Genomic DNA, 17,608 nt, shown 5'->3' on the forward strand with positions numbered 1-17,608 from the left:
TTGTAGTAAAATTCAAGGCAGATGAACATCAACGCACAAATGTAGCATGGTCGGCATGCCTCATGGTAGTAACAGCCAAGCATACAATGGCAACCAGCCAACTGATGACACTGGCTAGGAGCCAATTTGATTTATTTTTGGCAGCCTGACACCACATACTACTGTGCCAGTCTTCGATCACAGAAACAATAAGAGATGACCTTTGAAAGCCATTGGGATGACTTCTGGGAGAAGGGGACTGATGAAGCTGAAAGAGGATCTGTCCCCAGGCTGGAGGAGGACTGGAGTGGCAGATGTTTGGTAGCCCTCCCTTCTTCATGAATGACCAAGCCACTAAAGCTGTGCCAGCAGTCACCAGTGCTGTGTTTACTGGGTGATGACTGGGAGAAAGGTCAGGACACAGAATATGTCTTTAAGTCTATGGAAAGAGTAAATACCAAGAGAGAAACAGAGAGGTTTAAAGAGATGAGAAGGAGTAATAGGATGGAGATAGGAAAAAGAAAGCATAGGTTTTCTGTCAGGAAATATTTCCTGTATATGGGAACTTTTATACTGTGATGATGCCCTTTTATGGAATGTTCTTTAGGGAGAAAGTAGTTCCTTACTATTCTGGATATTGTGCTATAGAGTGTATTGCAGAACACAACCCAGCATCCTCAAGGAGATGGACAAGAAGGCTTATTTAATATTTTTTGCATTTGTTTCTTGAATGGCTCTGAGGGCACTTACTCAGCTGTTGGAATTTGTGAAGGCTGATATCATATTTATATTCCTTAACATTTTAAAGAGACTATCAGTTTGATTGTGGCTACACAGCTTCCATATTTGCTTTCTGCAAACATTGGTAAGCTTGAGTATTACTGCATACATATTGAATAAGTATAAATAGATGCACATACCAGTCTTAAACACTCAGACAATCGCTGAAAACTCATTTTTAAATATATATTTGATTGTAGATTTTCCAACTTACCCTGTTGGCTAGATACTTACATAATAACAGTATCATGTGCAAATGCATATTAAATAATGCATTTAAATGCCCACTTCAAATCATGTGGCCATGAATGGTTGTACACTTCAAATGATATTAAAGCCAACAAGAGCCTGGGAAGATACCTGCAAATAACATGGAATACTAGGAAGAAAATATTCTTTGATGACGGGTGACTCAAAACATGTAAAATTAAGCAAATGGAATAGCCTACTACTATGAATTTCCTACCTCTATCCATTAGAGCAGATTCATCTGAGTAAAAATAGGATGTTATTTCAAAGCAGGATCACTAGTCCTGTTTAGGAAAAAGGCATCCCAAGTTTTAAATAAGAGCTAATTGGTACCCATTATCCTGTGTACAGAGGATCCCAAAACACTGATTCACGCTGTCCTATCTTTGCCATTGATGTTTATACCTTTGCCCAAGTATAAAAACAATGCAAGTACAGCATGCAACATAACAAATTAGCTTTCAGATATCACATGACATTTATTTTGCTACTCAACTTATCACAGAAAGTAAGTGCAAAGGGACCTAGAAATATTTACATGAAAGAAGGTAAAACTAGCAACCCTTTGTTGTGTACATTTAGTTTAGACTCATACTCTTGAAAGCTGCTCCTCTTGTCCATATCTTAAGTCATAAATGTTCTGCATGAGCTTCTCTGTCCTTTTGGATGTCAGCTCTTTCCTATCTGTCCACTTTGTTGAACAGAAACAAAGTCACCTGAAGCCCTGAGTTAGCTATGAAGCTTGGAAATCTAATAAGAGAGTGGGAATTGTAATTTGTGGAAGAGAAGTAGTAGACCAAATGAAATGAGAGAGAAATACCAGCAAGGGGACTCAGCAGACTGGGTGCTGAGGCTCTGTAACATTTACATCAGGCTGTTTATGAATATCAGAGTGATATGCTACCTTTTTACCCCAACAAGCTAATGAATGCAGAATGCCCTGTACAACTGAATGTCTAATGAATGCAAAGGCTGGTTATGCTTGGCACTGCCTCTTGATTGAATTTCATGTGGTGCCTACCTCTGATGTTATTTAAAAAAAAAAAAATTAAAAAAAAAATATGCTGTCTTTCTTTGATAACATAAGAAAAGTAAAGAACAAGAGCAAAAGTATCCTCGGGTCTTTGATGCATTTTCTACCCAGCTCAGTATCACAATTCAAAACCAGCTCTTCTTTATGGTTTGGAAGCACTACGCCTCTGTCAAAAATGCTCGCTTTTGCCTCTCAAAACTTTTCACCTCTTCCCAGGGGAACTAGTTAAGCGGAGCTGCACTTGGTCAAGAGCAAAGAATTGAAAACACCTCCTAGAGCGACTGTTTGCATTCAATCCTCTCTTCTCTCTGCACTCACTGAACTGTCAGGGCCTTTAATCTTTCCTTTCCCTACCTGATTCTCTTACCATGTGGGGCTGACCCAGCTGACATATCTAAAAGCTTCATGCAAGTATGACCATCACAAGCTACTCCAAGTAGAGCGGCTAGAAGTATTGGTGTGGATGAAACCATAAGCAATGCTGACAGCAAGATGTTCCTGATTAGGATTGGATTGTACCAGGAATCTCATCCATTCACAAGCGGATGGTAAAAAGACCCCTTTTTGCTCCTTCTTGACCATTCCCACTAGCAAAGATAAGTGGTCTCCTGCACTATGAGAGCACTTTTGTCTTCTGAGATTTTTCAGCTCAAGTTGGCAGCTTCCAGTGAGCTGGTATCAGGTCAGACTGTTTTGTTCCCCCAGTGCAGCTGCCTGTGCTAGTGTGACTGGCAAGGTTCACCTCCCTCTTTAGCATATGGAGAGCTCAGGGACCTCTCCCAGGCTTCTCCAAGCCTCCCAGTTGGGTGACGCTCTCCCGCTGCCATGGAAAAAGCGGCTGGATGGTGCCTCCACCTAGAGGAACAGGAGGCTTGAGAAGAGGTGCAGTACCTCCAACAGCTGCCAGGAAGCAGGGAAGAGGCTGTTACCAAGAACATGCAATTGCCCCTACCCCCAAAACCCAGCAAGGCGATTCCCTTGTTAACACTCAGCCTAACCTCCACACAAGTTCTTGCTGGCTAGCCTCACATATGTCCCCAAGAGTCCAGAGAGGCATACACTTCTGGAGAGGCCCATTCCCCAGAGAAGCATTCACTCACCTGTCTTCTCTTCGGTTTGGCTGCTCTCCACTGTCTCCATTTGGGGTTGCGCTGTTGCCTTGGCAGTAGCATCCTCTGCAGGGGTGGTGGTGGCAGTGGTGTCAGCAGCAGGCACGTCGGCTTGTTTAGGCTCCTCTTTGTCTTGGGCTTCATCAGCCTTCAAGGACGGCGAGTTATCAGTGGAAGCTTTAGTGGCACTTTCCGTTTCGGCAGCAGCAGCGGGCTTTTCCTCCGAGGAGGCAGCAGGAGTGGCAGCCTGTGGGGCTGGCTGCTCTGAGCCCGTGTCGGCGGCTCCATCTCCTTTCTTCTCCTCTGCTGGCGCGCTGCTGTCTTTGCTGCCCTCCTCCAGCTGGGCACTGTCAGCAGCGGCTGCTTCTGTGGCGGCAGGAGCCTCGCTCTCTTTGTTCTCGGCTGCTCCACCAGCAGGGCCATCCTCTTTCTTGTCGGCAGCATCAGACTCAGATGCCGGGGCATCTCCCTTCTTCTCCCCCTTGAGCTTTTTCCTTGTTATGTGTCCGCGGAAGCTGGCCTGGATTTTGGTGGCTGCCTTATGAGCTTTATCTTCTGGTTTGATGCCATCTTGCTCGATCTTTTGGTCTCCATCCTCATTTTTTTCAACCTTTGAAGAAGAAAAAGGGAAGAAGAAAGAGAAGAAAACAGGGACATAAGTTAAGTTTTCTCCAGGTGCAGCCCAGGCTCTGGTTTTATTGAGAATGCCCCACCTTCCCTTCCTGCTAACCAATGACAGCTTTCAGAGCAGCCTTTCCATTTGGTATGGGTTTGAAGCCAGGTGGCTTCAATTTCATCCTAAGGCTGGACAGACATGGGGAGTTTGTAAAAGAAATTTAAAGCACCTCATCATCTCTGTCAGCAATGCTGAGAGCACCTTGGCTGTGTGGAGAGGATTACACCAGCTGGGTTGTCTCTATTCTCGTGATTTATTTTCCCATCTATTTTGAAATATACCTTTTTTTTCCCCTACTCATTTTCAAACCATTCTCCCAAGGGGGACTTTCACAGTCCTTCCAAATCCACCTTTGCCTTCAAGTCTTTGTTTCTTTTTAATGACACCTTGTTTCACAGGTGTGTGACTCTAATGACACAAAGTGTTTTGTCCTTTACAGCTTTTTGGCTCAGGATTGCCAATGGAGAATAGAATTGCTGCCTGCCTCACAACAGATGCGTGCTGTCAGACATGCACAGATACTCACAGGATATACTCCTCACAAATACCCTGCTGGCACACACTCCAAGCACTGTGCCTCTGCTCCCTACCCATTGTTTCAATGAAGGAATAATAGGCAGATAGATATCCGTCTTTCCAATTTCAGCAGAGTATTGTTATTTCTCCGACTATTGGGGGGAACTGAGCCTTGCAACAAAGAGCAGGCATTCCCCATGTTTTTTAGACTTAAGCCATGCATTAGAGTCTTAACGGGAACTGAAAGAGAGCCTGTACATCGTGTTGGTCTGCTGCAGACAGATAATGCTCAGCTTATAAACCCCAACTGAGTCTACAGAACATACCATAGACTCATAGAATAGTATGGGTTGGAAGAGACCTTTAGAGGTCATCTAGTCCAATCTCCCTTGCCATGAGCAGGGACATCTTCAACTAGATCAGGTTGCTCAGAGCCCTATTCGCCTGGCCTTGAATGTCTCCAGGGATGGGGCATCTGCTACCTCTCTGGGCAACCTGTTCTGCTGCTTTACCACCTGCATTGTAAAATATTTCTTCCTCCTGTCCAGCCCAAATCTCCCCTTCCTGTAGCTTAAAACCGTTATTTCTTGTCCTATCACAACAGGCCTTGCTAAAAAGTCTGTCCCCATCTTTCTTGTAGGCTCCTTTGAAGTACTAAAAGGCCACAATAAGGTCTCCCTGGAGCCTTCTCTTCTCCAGGCCGAACAACCCCAACTCTCTCAGCCTGTCCCCACAGCAGAGCTGTTCTATCCCTCTGATTATTTCTGTGGTCTCCTCTGGCCCCTCTCCAACAGGTCCCTGTCTTTCCTGTGCTGAGGACTCCAGAGCTGGATGCAGTACTCCAGGTGGGGTCTCAGCCCAATAATTTAGCAGTCCTTAGCCTAGTAACAGCTCAACTGCATATTGATGAAAGGACACTCTTCTATTAATATTCTCATTGGGAAGTATTCAAAAGAGCTACTCAGAAGCACAGCCACCGGCCTCTTTTCTGTCTGCACCTGGTTTCCCTCACTGGCTCAGGTCATAAAAGAAAGAAAACAAGCTGGCTGAGAAAGATAGCAAGCATTTATTCCTGGGTGGGAAGAGAAAACCACTCCCTAGGCCATTGCAACTGAGAGGTGCCATCTGAGGAAAGGCCCAGGACCAGAAGAGCAGAGAGAGGTGACAGACTATAAATACATTCAAAAAGAGAGCAGCAGGAATAAGGGAGAAGAAGTCACTGCAGCATGCACATGTGGCACTGGAAACACCGTGCCTGTGAAGAAAATTAGAAAGGACTGACCACACTGGCAGCAGTCACCAGGAAACAGACTGGAAGGGATCATTTTCACAGCATGAGACAGAGTTAGGCACACACATGTGAGCAAGGTTGTGTCAGTGAACCAAATGCTTGGCTACTGGCATGGCAAACGTGGTATCCACTATCTCCCTCTGGGTCCCCAGAGAGCACAGAATAGAATCACAGAATCAATTTGGTCGGAAGAGACTCTCAGGATCATGGAGTCCAACCATAACCTAACCCTGGCACTAAACCATGTCCCTAAGAACCTCATCTATATGTTTTTCAAATACCTCCAGCGATGGTGACTCCACCACTTCCCTATGCAGCCTGTTCCAATGCCTGACAACCCTTTCTGTGAACAAATTTTTCATAATATCCAATCTGAACCTTCCCTGGTGTAACTTAAGGTCATTTCCTCTCATCCTATCACTTGCTACTTGGGAGAAGAGACCAAGACCCTCCATGCTACAACCTCCTTTCAGGTAGCTGTAGACAGTGATAAGATCTCCCTTCAGCCTCCTTTTCTCCAGGATCCTCCATCCTAGTGCTGGTGCCTGCCTGAGGTCGTTCCCCAGGTAAGCAGGGCTGAGCCTGAGTGGGTGTGGTGCCCAAGGAACGAGCAGCCCCAAATCATCTATGAAAAGAGCCTCTCCACACAGCTGTGCACAGTCTGTATACAGCAGGAAATAAGTCTGGGATTGAGACAAGGCACCAGGATGCTTATATAGGAGGTGAGAGAAAAAGCCTGTGAATTAATATACAACTGATATTAATACAGAGAATGCAGCACAAGGAATTTTTGTGCTCCTGACTATGCCCAGGAACAAAATGGTTGTTGTAGCTGTCACAGAGGCACAGCTGAGCAGTTATATCTACATTTCCCCAAGTGCATTAAGTGTGATGTGGTATGGAAAGTGAGTTTTCATGTTCATCTTAGCTAGTCAAAGAGCAGGTGATGGTTATGTGTAAAGACGGTGCAGACTTTAGCATGCTGTAACTGCTCATGCACGTCTTTTGCCTGCATAGCTACCGCTGCACTGTGTTATTCAGCATCTGGGATAAGTTTTTCCACCTATTGTAGCACAAGGGAATGGAGACAAATTTGAGGTACCTTTAAACTAGCATGTTCACAGAACAGCTGTGATCCAGTCAGAGTAGTGCAGAACTCTGCACAGGCTCATCCATCCTGCTCCTTAGGCAAGTTTTTCAGCTTGAAGTAAGACTTGTGTTGCTGTGGCAACATAACTACTAATACCTGGACTAGCTGTTTTAAGGAGAGATTGAGTAAGCCTGCATTACACTGTAGCCACAGCAACATGAATATTGACTGGGTACTCCTTTATAGCACTGTGTAACACTTAGATGACCTAGCTTTCACTTTCTTTCCCAACTTCAAACAGCAGCAGGGCTGAGAGACTGGAAAGACAATTTAAACATAACTACAAGACCTTAAAGGTCCAGTCCCATATGCCTGATTCCTGCAAAACCATTAGTGAATGTGACAAAATTTTTAATCTCTGGACAAATACGAAAACCACTGACTGAAGGGAGATATCTCTTGTGACTGGCCTTGCTGCTCTCACATCCCACATACCTGCTGCACCAACCAGGACAGCTATTATGAAGCATGGCCTGCTGCACGCATGCCTCTCTGGCTCCAGAGGTGTTACCCTGTTACCTCGGCTATGCAGCCCTGCCAAGGCTTATCTCCTTCCCACTGCTAGCAGGAGGTCAGTGAATCGCAGGGTTGGCTCTCCTGCTATTCTGACAGATGAACTCATGAAGAGCTGTGACTGACAGCCAGCCCTGTACCTAGCAGGGAATGAGAGAGCACGTTTTCTCTCTGGGGAGGTCAGACTGAAACCTCTCATCCACATCTACCACGTTACAGAGTTAAAAGGCTCCTTTGCTATTCTGATGACATCACTGTTCTCTTATAACAGTTCGGATGACATCAGTTTGAGTCCTTGCCAGAACACAACATTTGTAACTGGAAAACATATTTCCAACATGGTACTTTCAGCATAATTTCAGATACAAAAGATAAGAAACAAGAGGCTGCAGCAGAGATGGACTTTAAGGTCATAGATGAAAGAAATGTACTAATAGTTTGTCTGTGCCAACTGTGGCCCTCAGGAATCCTATTTCTATTCAGTTCTTCCCCACTAAAGCATTCCAGGCATTTGAAATGCCTTATTCTCAGGCTACTGGCCTGCAGCTACTTCTGGGGTAGGACACAGTGTCCATATAGTATCACATGTTGTATCATGTTGTATCACAGCGGGGCGGATGAAAAACAGATTGTTCAGAGGTAAACTTCTGTTCACACACACAAAAAAAAAGACAGGGGCTCTTCATCTGTGGATTACGCACACAGCAGATAAGCCTTAATTAAGAAAGCTGCTCAAAAATAACCTGTATATAGTGAAGCTCCTGGAAAGCAATTTATATTCCTCAGAAGGCTAAAAGGGTGAGTCAGCCATGCCAGAATGTATTCAACCCATATTCTCCATGCCAGAATGTATTCAAAAGCATTTCAGTAAAAAACAAGAAAACTGCCTGTCTTATTTATCTGCCATGTGCATATGACATCTTGGTTGTAGTATTGTGGCTGGAATAAGGTAACTATTATTATAGTGTTTGTACAGAATCTAGAGCTCCCAGCCAGGAATCAGGTTTGGTAAGGACAGGTTTCATATATTAGTATTCCATCACACACTCCCTCCATTTACACATTTATGTATAAAGTAAATCAATAGAAGTACTTAATGTTGACATTTTCATGATATTTCAAGTGTGCATGCAATGTATTGTCATATTACACAGAGTAAATGTCCTCTGTTTCATTTAGTGTGAGAGAAATCATAGATCCTTCAATGGCAGAAGGACTTGTAATCAGTGAGACTGGTGCACACATAGTTATATGGATGTATAAAAGGACATAGATAATCAAAAATGTCCTTTTTTTTTAATTCAGACCATACCCACATACCCAGTGAAGCCAGTGTGCAAAGCTTTGCCTTTATGAAACACACTGTTAAGCTTTTATGTCTCTAACTACACAATCCATGACATCTTCCAAACCTAGAGAGATGATCCTCTCACCATCCCCATCTGCTTGTCTGCCACACCTCCAGGTTTCTAGGACATCCCTTCCCAGGCAGTCTGTTCCTGTAAGTGAGACTTTCCTTGCTGTCACATAACTGAGAGAGCAGGAGATAAGGAATTAGTGTTTAAGACTCAGGTAGGGCAGAGGTTGGTTCTCAGGTATTAGGAATGTGGAAATTGCATGGAGCCATAACCTCTAGAAGATTTCTAATCTCTGGCCACCTTTCCATTTTCCATCTCTAAACCTGCAGCTTACAGAGGGGTCAAACTATGGCAAAGAACGAAGGAAGTCTTACTATAACCTCCAGGCCCTTCTGAATGTCCCACATGCTAGTAGGTCAGGAAAGGAGAAAAGAAGAAACTAGATGTTTTTCAAATATCCCATGTGTTTGCAGCCACATGCAGGCAAAGACAAAGAAAGAATAGGTCTGAGTACTTTGGTCCTTTGCTTGCTGCTTGTCCACTTGTCTCTCGTGTATCTCATTGCCTGGCCTTGGAAAAATAATCACATAGTTTTTTAATCTGGATGCTGGGATGGAGAGATCACAAAAGAACTTACTTTTCCATTAAAATGCCTTTCAATACTATATGGCCTCCTCTTTATAGCTATCCCTTTGCTGGCATTTCTCTGCCCACCAACACATAGCATATGTCAGTCTCTTTAATGTTCATCCTAGGATCAGGCTGCTATACACCCAGTCATCACCCTGGTATCCTACTCCTTTCTGTCCTTAGATAGGAGCTCCTCTTTAATGCGACATGAAATCTCAGAGCCTTTTGATTCTTGATGCTGTCTCCTGATATTCTGAAAGCCCTGTGCCACAAGTCCAGAGAAGGCATCTATAGGACCACTGACAGTTGTCAATAATCTGCTTCACAACCCAAGGGAAATATGATACCTGATTATTAAGAAAAAAAATCAACCCATATTCTCCATGTAACAATATAGGGACCTCAAGTCATTCCTTTCTCTTGACACCTGCACTAAGGTGTGTGTGGAAATCTTTTGCTAGGTGAAGTAGCGGTGAATCAGCTAATCACCTATGGTACTTGTGGGGTTAAGATGCGTGTCAGCCCATGCTCTAATCTTGACTAGAGCACAACGCATGTTCCTACTGATGTTATTCAAGGTCACTCAGGGCCAGACTCACAAAGAAATTTAGGCACCTGATTCTCATTGATTTCACGGGATTGAGTCACCTCAGTGCTTCTGTGGGCCTGGCTCTACATGACCTGATTTGTCTCAGAGACGGCATTTAAGGAGCAGAATGCATTTGAAAAAAAAGACCAGCTGTCTCCCCAGAAGAAGGGAAGCATGGACACATGAGAGAGAGAAAAGGCTTTCACACCTTGTGAAGTGAGGAAGCAATTTAGCACAGAGAACAGCTTTTTTTAACCCAGTTAAATGGTGTGAAGACACCTGGCTAGAGGATGGCACTTCTCAGCATAACTTGTCTGCAAGGCGAGGAAACAACCAGAGTTCCTTTTTTTCCCAGGATGACTATGGTGATGGTGGGTAAAACACCCTTGAGAGAGAAAAGGTTAATTCATCTCTCTGAAGGCTTATGAAGGGTAGTTCCCCGGGGTATAACTAGCAGGGTTTCAGCTCTCCAGTTTCAAATCCTCTAACAATGGAGTTTTCATCCTTTCCTTCACAAGATCCTCTCACATATAGGAAGTGTTCCCTCTTTTTTATGGTGCCTGGAATAGAAGAAGCTAAGGATGGTCAGACAGACAAATGGATGTTATTCACTTGTGTACAGTGACTAAGAAGAGAAGTAGAAAATAATCTAAGCTAGACCTATTTAGATATTTTCAGTGTGCCTTTTCAGTAAATCCAGTATAGTCTCCTCAACTGTTTTGTGACTCTCTCTTCTGTTTTTCACCCTGTTTATGTTAGGCTGAATCATAGAATGTACTGAGCTGGTAGTGACCAACAAGTCCAACTCCTGACCCTGCATAGGACAAACCCACAGTCCACCTCAAGCATCTGAGGGTGTTGTCCAGTCTCTTCTTGAACACTGTCAGGCTTGGGGCTGTGACACCTCCCTGGGGACCCTCTTCCAGTGCTCCACCACCCTCTGGGGGAAAAAACGTTTCTTAATGTCCAACCTAAATCTCACCTGGCACATCTTCCTGCCATTCCCTCAGGTTCTGTCATTGGTGACAAAAGAGAAGAGATCAGCGCCTGCCCCAACTCCTCCCCTTGTGAGGAAGCTGTAGCTGCCCTCTGTCTGCTCTTCTCCAGGCTGAACAAAGCAAGTGACTTTAGCTGCTCTTCACACGGCTTCTCCTCTAAACTCTTTACCATCTTGGTAGCCCTCCTCTGGACATTCTCTAGTAGCATTATATCCTGCCTTCTTGGCTGCCAGGGACACTGTTGGCTCATGTTCTACTTGCTGTCGACCAGAATCCCCAGATCCCTCTCTGTGGAGCTGCTTTCCAGCATCTCATTGCCCAATCTGTACATATAGCCAGGGTTGCTGTGTCCCAGCTGCAAAATCCAGCACTTGCCCTTGTTGAACTTCATGCCATTGGTGATAGCCCAGTTTTCCAGTTTGTCTAGATCCTTCTGCAGGTCCTCTCTGCCCTGGAAAGTGTCAACATTGTGGGCAACCGTGGTGTCATGTACCACCTTGAAGCTTCAATAGCTCCAGTGGTTAAATGGAGAAAGGCACTCGGTACTGCTTATGCCGCCTTTGCAGGCTGGGTTAAAGAAAGAAGAGCCTTGTCCCTAAAGCTGATAAAAAGTGGTTGATGTCAGGACTCATACTCTCTGGAGCAGAGTGGTTCCTGGATCTCACTGGGGAAAATGACTTGCCTTGGGTCTGATCTGGGTTCTGTGGAGCACTTTGGTGGTTGTACGGCACAGGAGGCATTCACTCATCTTTCAATTCAAAGCACCACCCAAAGTCTCAGAGACGAGACTGAGTTGCAGCTTGCCAAAGCAGTGCTTTTACAGTTAATATCAAGGGCATGTGTATATCCTGAGGTGTGGCTTAAGTGTGTGAGGGCACAAGGTCTACATGGACTGTGTTGAAGGCCCTGGGTGTCTGGCACAATCTACATCTATGCTTCCGGTTGGATCCTGGCATATACTGTGCTGTCAGTCGTGCCTCATCTCCCTTGTGTCATTCCAGAAGGAGACAGCCAGCAGGCATTTAGATCAAGGAACCAAAACCAGGAAACAAAGCAGGAAAATATCCAAGCTGACAGTGTAAATCCACTCCCAAAGCAGTCCATGTTGAAGAAATTCAGCAAAAGGACCAGCTGAAAAACTTCCCTTGACCTATGCTTTGGTTAGAAAAGTCCATTCAAAGAATATGTGACTTCTGCTGCAGATGGTCTTAGACAAAAACACAAGCTTGGATGTCTCTGGACTGAAAAGAAATTTTATCCAGGCTCAAACTATGTGGTTTGTGTGGTCCTGTTCAGGACAGTTTGGACAAGGATGATTGCTGCTATGTGAATTATTTTAAAGTAACACCTTCAGACTCTGAATCTCATGGTCTGCTGACTACAAGCAGGTAATGAAACCCTGAATTATCGATCTCTTAACCTCCTCACCTTTTCTCTCTCTTTTTTTTTTTTTCTTGCTTGCTTTAGTTTTGAACTACACCAAATTTTTCAGGGAATTGTTATTAACCTCTGGTGTCTCAGAGTGCCTGCTCCCATGAGGGCTGGATACATTTGCTTCTGCTCTAGCTGCAGCCAAGGGCCAGAGGCTATAATTTACAGCTCAGACTTGCTTCCCTGAGATCTAGTGTGGGCAGCTGCTGAGCCTCCCCAGAGTCCAGGGTTATGTAGGGTCTCTAGAGCCACTTCCACAAGAAGCAGCTTCTTCCTGCAGCTTCTACCCCATTCCATCCATGGCAAAACAGGGCTGCACCCAGCTCTGGTGATCCAGCTTCCTCTTGATCTGAGTAAATCACAGGCAGGGATATTACAAGCCTTTCCACTGCTGGTCTCTGTGGTTACCTTGACCTTTCTTGGTTCCGCCTAGAAATTGTGAGGAATTTTGTGCTGGGACCATCAGTCCACGGGCAACTAGATTGAGGCCCTGTCACTATCTCAGCACCTGCTTGTGCTTCTTGCTGGTTTGCCCAGGGTTTTTGCAGCCAGCAGAATAACAATGAAAGGCTCAAGCCTGAAGTTCATCTGGTCTCTGAACCTTCTCTTTAACCTCCCTGTTAACTTTGAATCTCCTCTGGCACCTCCTTCTGGCAGTGACTGCCAACACTATGAAATCTCTCAACCTAGTGATGGGAAAGTGCTAAGCATCAAGTAGCTCCCTCCCTGCTTGATGGTAAGCTCAGGGCTGTATTAGTTCTATTATTTTTTATTATTATTGTTTTAGTTTATGTCACTGGAAGTGGGAGCAATTGTCTTTTGAGAAAGCGTTTGCAAATTCATTAAAGTCAAACAAACATCCCCAGCAATCAGGGACAGCAAGGCATGGACTAATTGCCAACATCTTGGGAAGCTGCTTAGAGGATGGGCTCTGCTATTGCAGCAGTGACCTTTCCCCCAGCACAGCCCCAGGCTTTGCCACTGCAGGGGTGGGCAGGGAAGTGGGGTAGGAACCCAGGGTGGGTAGAAGAGGCACTGTGAGGAGCTGGGTTGGTAAGGCAGAAGGCTAGGGGAGGGAGAAGAGCTCAAGGCAGAGAAGGAAAAGAATGAGAGTAGGGGAGAGGGAAGAACAAAGGAACCAAATGGAGAGGAGAAAAGGAAAGGTGGTGAGAGAGGTAAAACCTGTTCAGTGCCAAGGCACTGAATGGAAAAGAGGCAAACAAGAGCCTCAATGACAGAAATGTGGCACAAAGGAAGGGAGACTGCAAGGAAGGCAGTGAGAAAATCACTGATCCACATCCGAAGGACATGACAGCGAGAAATACCAAGAAAAAACAGGCAGATAAATAGCTGAGCAGGGTCTCCTGGAGCAGATCTGCATGACTGAGTGTGACACAGCTGAAAGAGTTGTTGGCAATGCTCTCTCTGGCCCAAACCACCTTACTGCACAACCCTGGCTGTAATTTCCATGAACACTGGGCTAGCAGTGGTCCCAACCACTCTGTGTCAGCCTCTTGACAGTGTCCTGCTGGGGAGCTGGCCTTGTCAGTAAGCAGGCTGATTTGGACATGGGTGAATTCATGTGTGACAGTGCTGGCCTGAGTGTTTCCTGTTTCTTCCCCATCCTGTACAATGGAGGTGGGAAGTGAGATGGAGCAGCTTCCCCAAGGCAGCAAGGAGATATGAGGGAGGAAATCCAGGTAGGGAATAAAAGTTGTTCAGTCCTTTGCTTGTAGCTCTGTGTCACCCCGCTTGTAAAATGTAAGACGTGATGATGCTTACTCCGCCCTTGAAACATGCAGTTTTGCTGTGGTGCTGCAGGGGAGGCAAGTTGCTCTCACGAATATCCTATTCAATCATCACAGACCATCCCATCAGCCATGCTCATTCAGCTAAGGCTTCAATGAAGAAAACACTTTGGCTGTGCACCAGCCTCCTCTGTCTTCCTACACTGCCCTACAATGGACTTCTGCTCCACAGAGCATCTGGACAGTGATGTTTCTACAGTACCCCACTGCTTTACACCTTGTACCTGCACAAAGAAGAAAAGGTCTCTTTCCTCCCGCACTGCAGCTACTACTCTGTAGCTGTTACCTCTGTCCACAGAGTTGACAGCAGTTGAACTTCAGGGGGGAAGAGGGGTGTGTGTCCCACTAGAAATGACAGGGTGACATGAAAAAGGTAGCCACCTGGATTCTTGATCAGGATCTCACAAGCACAGTGAAGTCCATACTGCCTTTCTTATGGTTCACCATCCTCCTGGTCTGAGCTTTGTCTTTTGTTTTTCTAACCTCCTGAAAGAGAGCCTAACCCACAGCACCACCCTTAGCCAACAGCTTCCCCATTCCCCAAGGAGCAGAGTACAATCTTTTAAATCGCCAGAGCTGCCCCCAGCAAAACCCAAGTAACCAGAGTTGCAGGTCTAAAACAGCTCCACCTAAGATAGCCTCTCTCATGACCTCTTAAGCTTTTATTCAAGATAGACCAATCCCACATCCTCACTGCAGAGCTGAACTCTGTGTGTACCAGGATCTTGTTTGTATTCCCAAAGAGCAGGAATCCATAGCAAAGGCTTCTGCATAGACTCCATCTCCTCACTGGGACAGCTGGCTTTTCCTCAGTTTCTGGTTCTGATGGGTTCAATGGGTCTCAGTGGCATGGCCTCTCCTTACCAGCCAGGATTGGCTCTGCTTCTTGCTCCATGGGATTGCCTGACCCTGCTAACACCAGCTCCAGCTCCACTAGGACAGGGTGTCAGCCTCGCTGCTGGAGGCAGAGTACTGGCTCTAATCTTAATGGAAGTTTGGTTTATTGATTTGTGTTGTGGATCTTCATGCCCAGATCAGAGATTGCCCTCGTGTTCACATGCACATTTTCCTCTGGCTTGCCCTGGCCATTCTCTCCACCCACCTTCACTGGCATCGATCTTCTGCAAGGTGGCTGATAGGGCTGTCATGACACAGAATGTGTATGAACTCAGCATGAGCAATGCGTAAGACATGGACCTCTCTTATGGATCTGAATTCTTCACAGCAACAGCATGTGTTGGATGTCAGAGACCTTATAAACCTCCTGTGAAATCACTCCTGGCCAACATTTTTTTCTCATTTCTTTTATATGTTTAAAATGAAGCAGAGAAAGGGTAGAGATCCTCTGTCTCCTCCCTCCTTAGTCACTAGTTCAGGTGAGAATGGGAAGAGCTAAAGCTACTCTTAACAAATATAGGAGACAGGTCACTGGTCCCCCTATGAGCTCTTAGAAACCGCTGACTTACAGCAAAATTTGAGAAGACCTAGACCATCTCTCTCTATTTCTCCTATCCCAAAGTTTATACAGCTTATTAACAAACAGCTGTACTGAAATTTTATTGGAAGTTCTATGCCAAATGCGATCTTGGATGGTGGGAGTGTAATTTGATTGACTTCAATGATATTTTCACTAGTGATAATTTTTACAGGACCTCTGTGGTCTGCTGCTCCAACCAACTTGCAAGAGGAGACATTGTTATGTTCTAGAAGGACTCTGAACCTAAGTGAATTACTATTTGTAGTGTTGCAAGAGCATAAAATGCACGTCATTGTCGCACGGTAAAGTCTTGTGCAGTGTTTAAGCTGTGGTCTTACCTATTCCCTCCTGTCAGCGCAGGATGAGAACATCCTGAAAGAAGGCATAAGTGTCTGTCAGAACCTCAAAATGTCTCCAGAGCTGACCTGTATGACACAGCTTCTTTCACCCAGGAACCTTGGGTTGACTGCCTGAGACCATGCTCAGTTTATGTAACTTCAGTGCTTTCTAAGGTCCGTAAAACTGATGAATCAGGCCTGTGATTGCAGCCGTCACTCCTGAGCGGCACAGTGCTGAAGGCACAATGTTGTGCCATACCCCTCTCCCATCCTTCAGATAGAGCTGGCACCAGAGAACAGACATGGCTTTGACTGGGAAGATCCTTTGGGGGCACAGGCAGCTGAACACAAGATACAGTAGCCTCAGGGCTTAATCACTTATTCTAGAGACTGGCACTAAGTTATGGGAAATGCACATGTGGCTTAGAGCCATTTTATTTCCTACTTTGCTTCTCTACTGTATACAGCCCTATTGAAAAAGGCGGAGGAGGAGGCAAGCCTGCAGTGCATGCTGTGATAAACCCTTTGTGGGCACTGTTAAGTTAGTGCTGTAAAGACCTCCAGCCAAAAGGAACATGTTGAATAGGTGTGCTAGGGAAAAAAAAAAAAGCCACAAGTGTTTAGACTCACCACTTTTAAGGAGTAGTATATCACAGCCACATTTAAGTTGTCACCTGGAGCTTCTCCTAAGTTCCCTGCTGTAGGAGATCTGTTCTTTCTTTTATTTTTTTTTTACTCTCTGGGCTTCCCATCTTTAAGCTGTTATTAAAAAAGGGCTTCGATAAGCTTTAAACAGGTTGGTCCTAAAGCCTCTCCTGGCTTTTTTCCATTCTTCAGTCAGGAATCATGGCAGTAGCCTCAAAGCACTGGGCATTGTGAAGTGTTTTCCCCAGGCACACAGTTAAGTTAATTCTGTATCTGGTGCATCTGTAGCACAACCATACTGTACATCCAGGCACACCTGGAGCCCACTCTGTGGAGGGCTTTACGCAGCAGCCCCCCTGGCAGAGTAGCTGAGGGAAAAGGGACCCCTGGCAAGGATGAGGAGACAGCTGGACAGGTTGGGTGCACAAAGCTCCTTCCACTCCTTTCTGCTCCACTGCAGACATGATATGGAAAGTGAGTTTTCTTCCTGAGAAGGACTTGTGAGGTTTTGGAATAGAAACATTCTTCCCTCTGGAACCCATGAAAAAACAGGCATAAAGCATTGGGAAGTGTGCACAGAGAGAGGATCTAGTGCCAGAAAATGTGCAGAGTTTCCCCTTCTGTTAGTAAGGGCCAGTTGACACTGCACAGCTTTGTCACACACTGAAGAGCAAAGAATCAGAAATCTCTGTGGTGCTCTAGGCTCTCCCTGTGCACTGCAGCAGGGCAGATCTTCTTCATCTTTAACCCACCCTGAAAGAGCAATGGTTTTTACCAGTTTTTGGACAATTCATCCAAAGATGATTCTCTGGGTTTCTCTGGCAGTTTATTCCTTTGGTGGACTAAGGAGTTCCTCCCGGAGTTTCAGCCAGCCCCCTGCATCTTGTCCATGTTGAGAATAGCTTTCCACTTTCTTAGCAACATTCTTTCACATATCAATAGCTCTCATCTGTCATACCACCCTTTTTTGCCAGATCACTCTTCCTAGCCTTCTTCAGCCCTACTCAGAGATCTTACTTTGGTTACTGAATTCACACT

The 17,608-nt window shown here is 45.3% G+C and overlaps 1 protein-coding gene across 1 annotated transcript in view; it reads right to left on the bottom strand.

Annotated features, from left to right (window-relative positions):
* Positions 1–17,608, bottom strand: part of GAP43 (growth associated protein 43) — a gene marked incomplete at both ends in the record, with an annotated part of 57,388 nt that overhangs the window by 19,304 nt on the left and 20,476 nt on the right. Inside the window, one exon of the mRNA XM_080355394.1 lies at positions 3,142–3,760. Within this exon, the coding sequence (XP_080211520.1) occupies positions 3,142–3,760 (619 nt within the window). The remainder of the gene's footprint in view (positions 1–3,141; positions 3,761–17,608) is intronic.

Source organism: Nesoenas mayeri (assembly GCF_963082525.1).
Source record: "Nesoenas mayeri genome assembly, chromosome: 1".
In the NCBI taxonomy this organism is placed as follows: Eukaryota; Metazoa; Chordata; class Aves; order Columbiformes; family Columbidae; genus Nesoenas; species Nesoenas mayeri.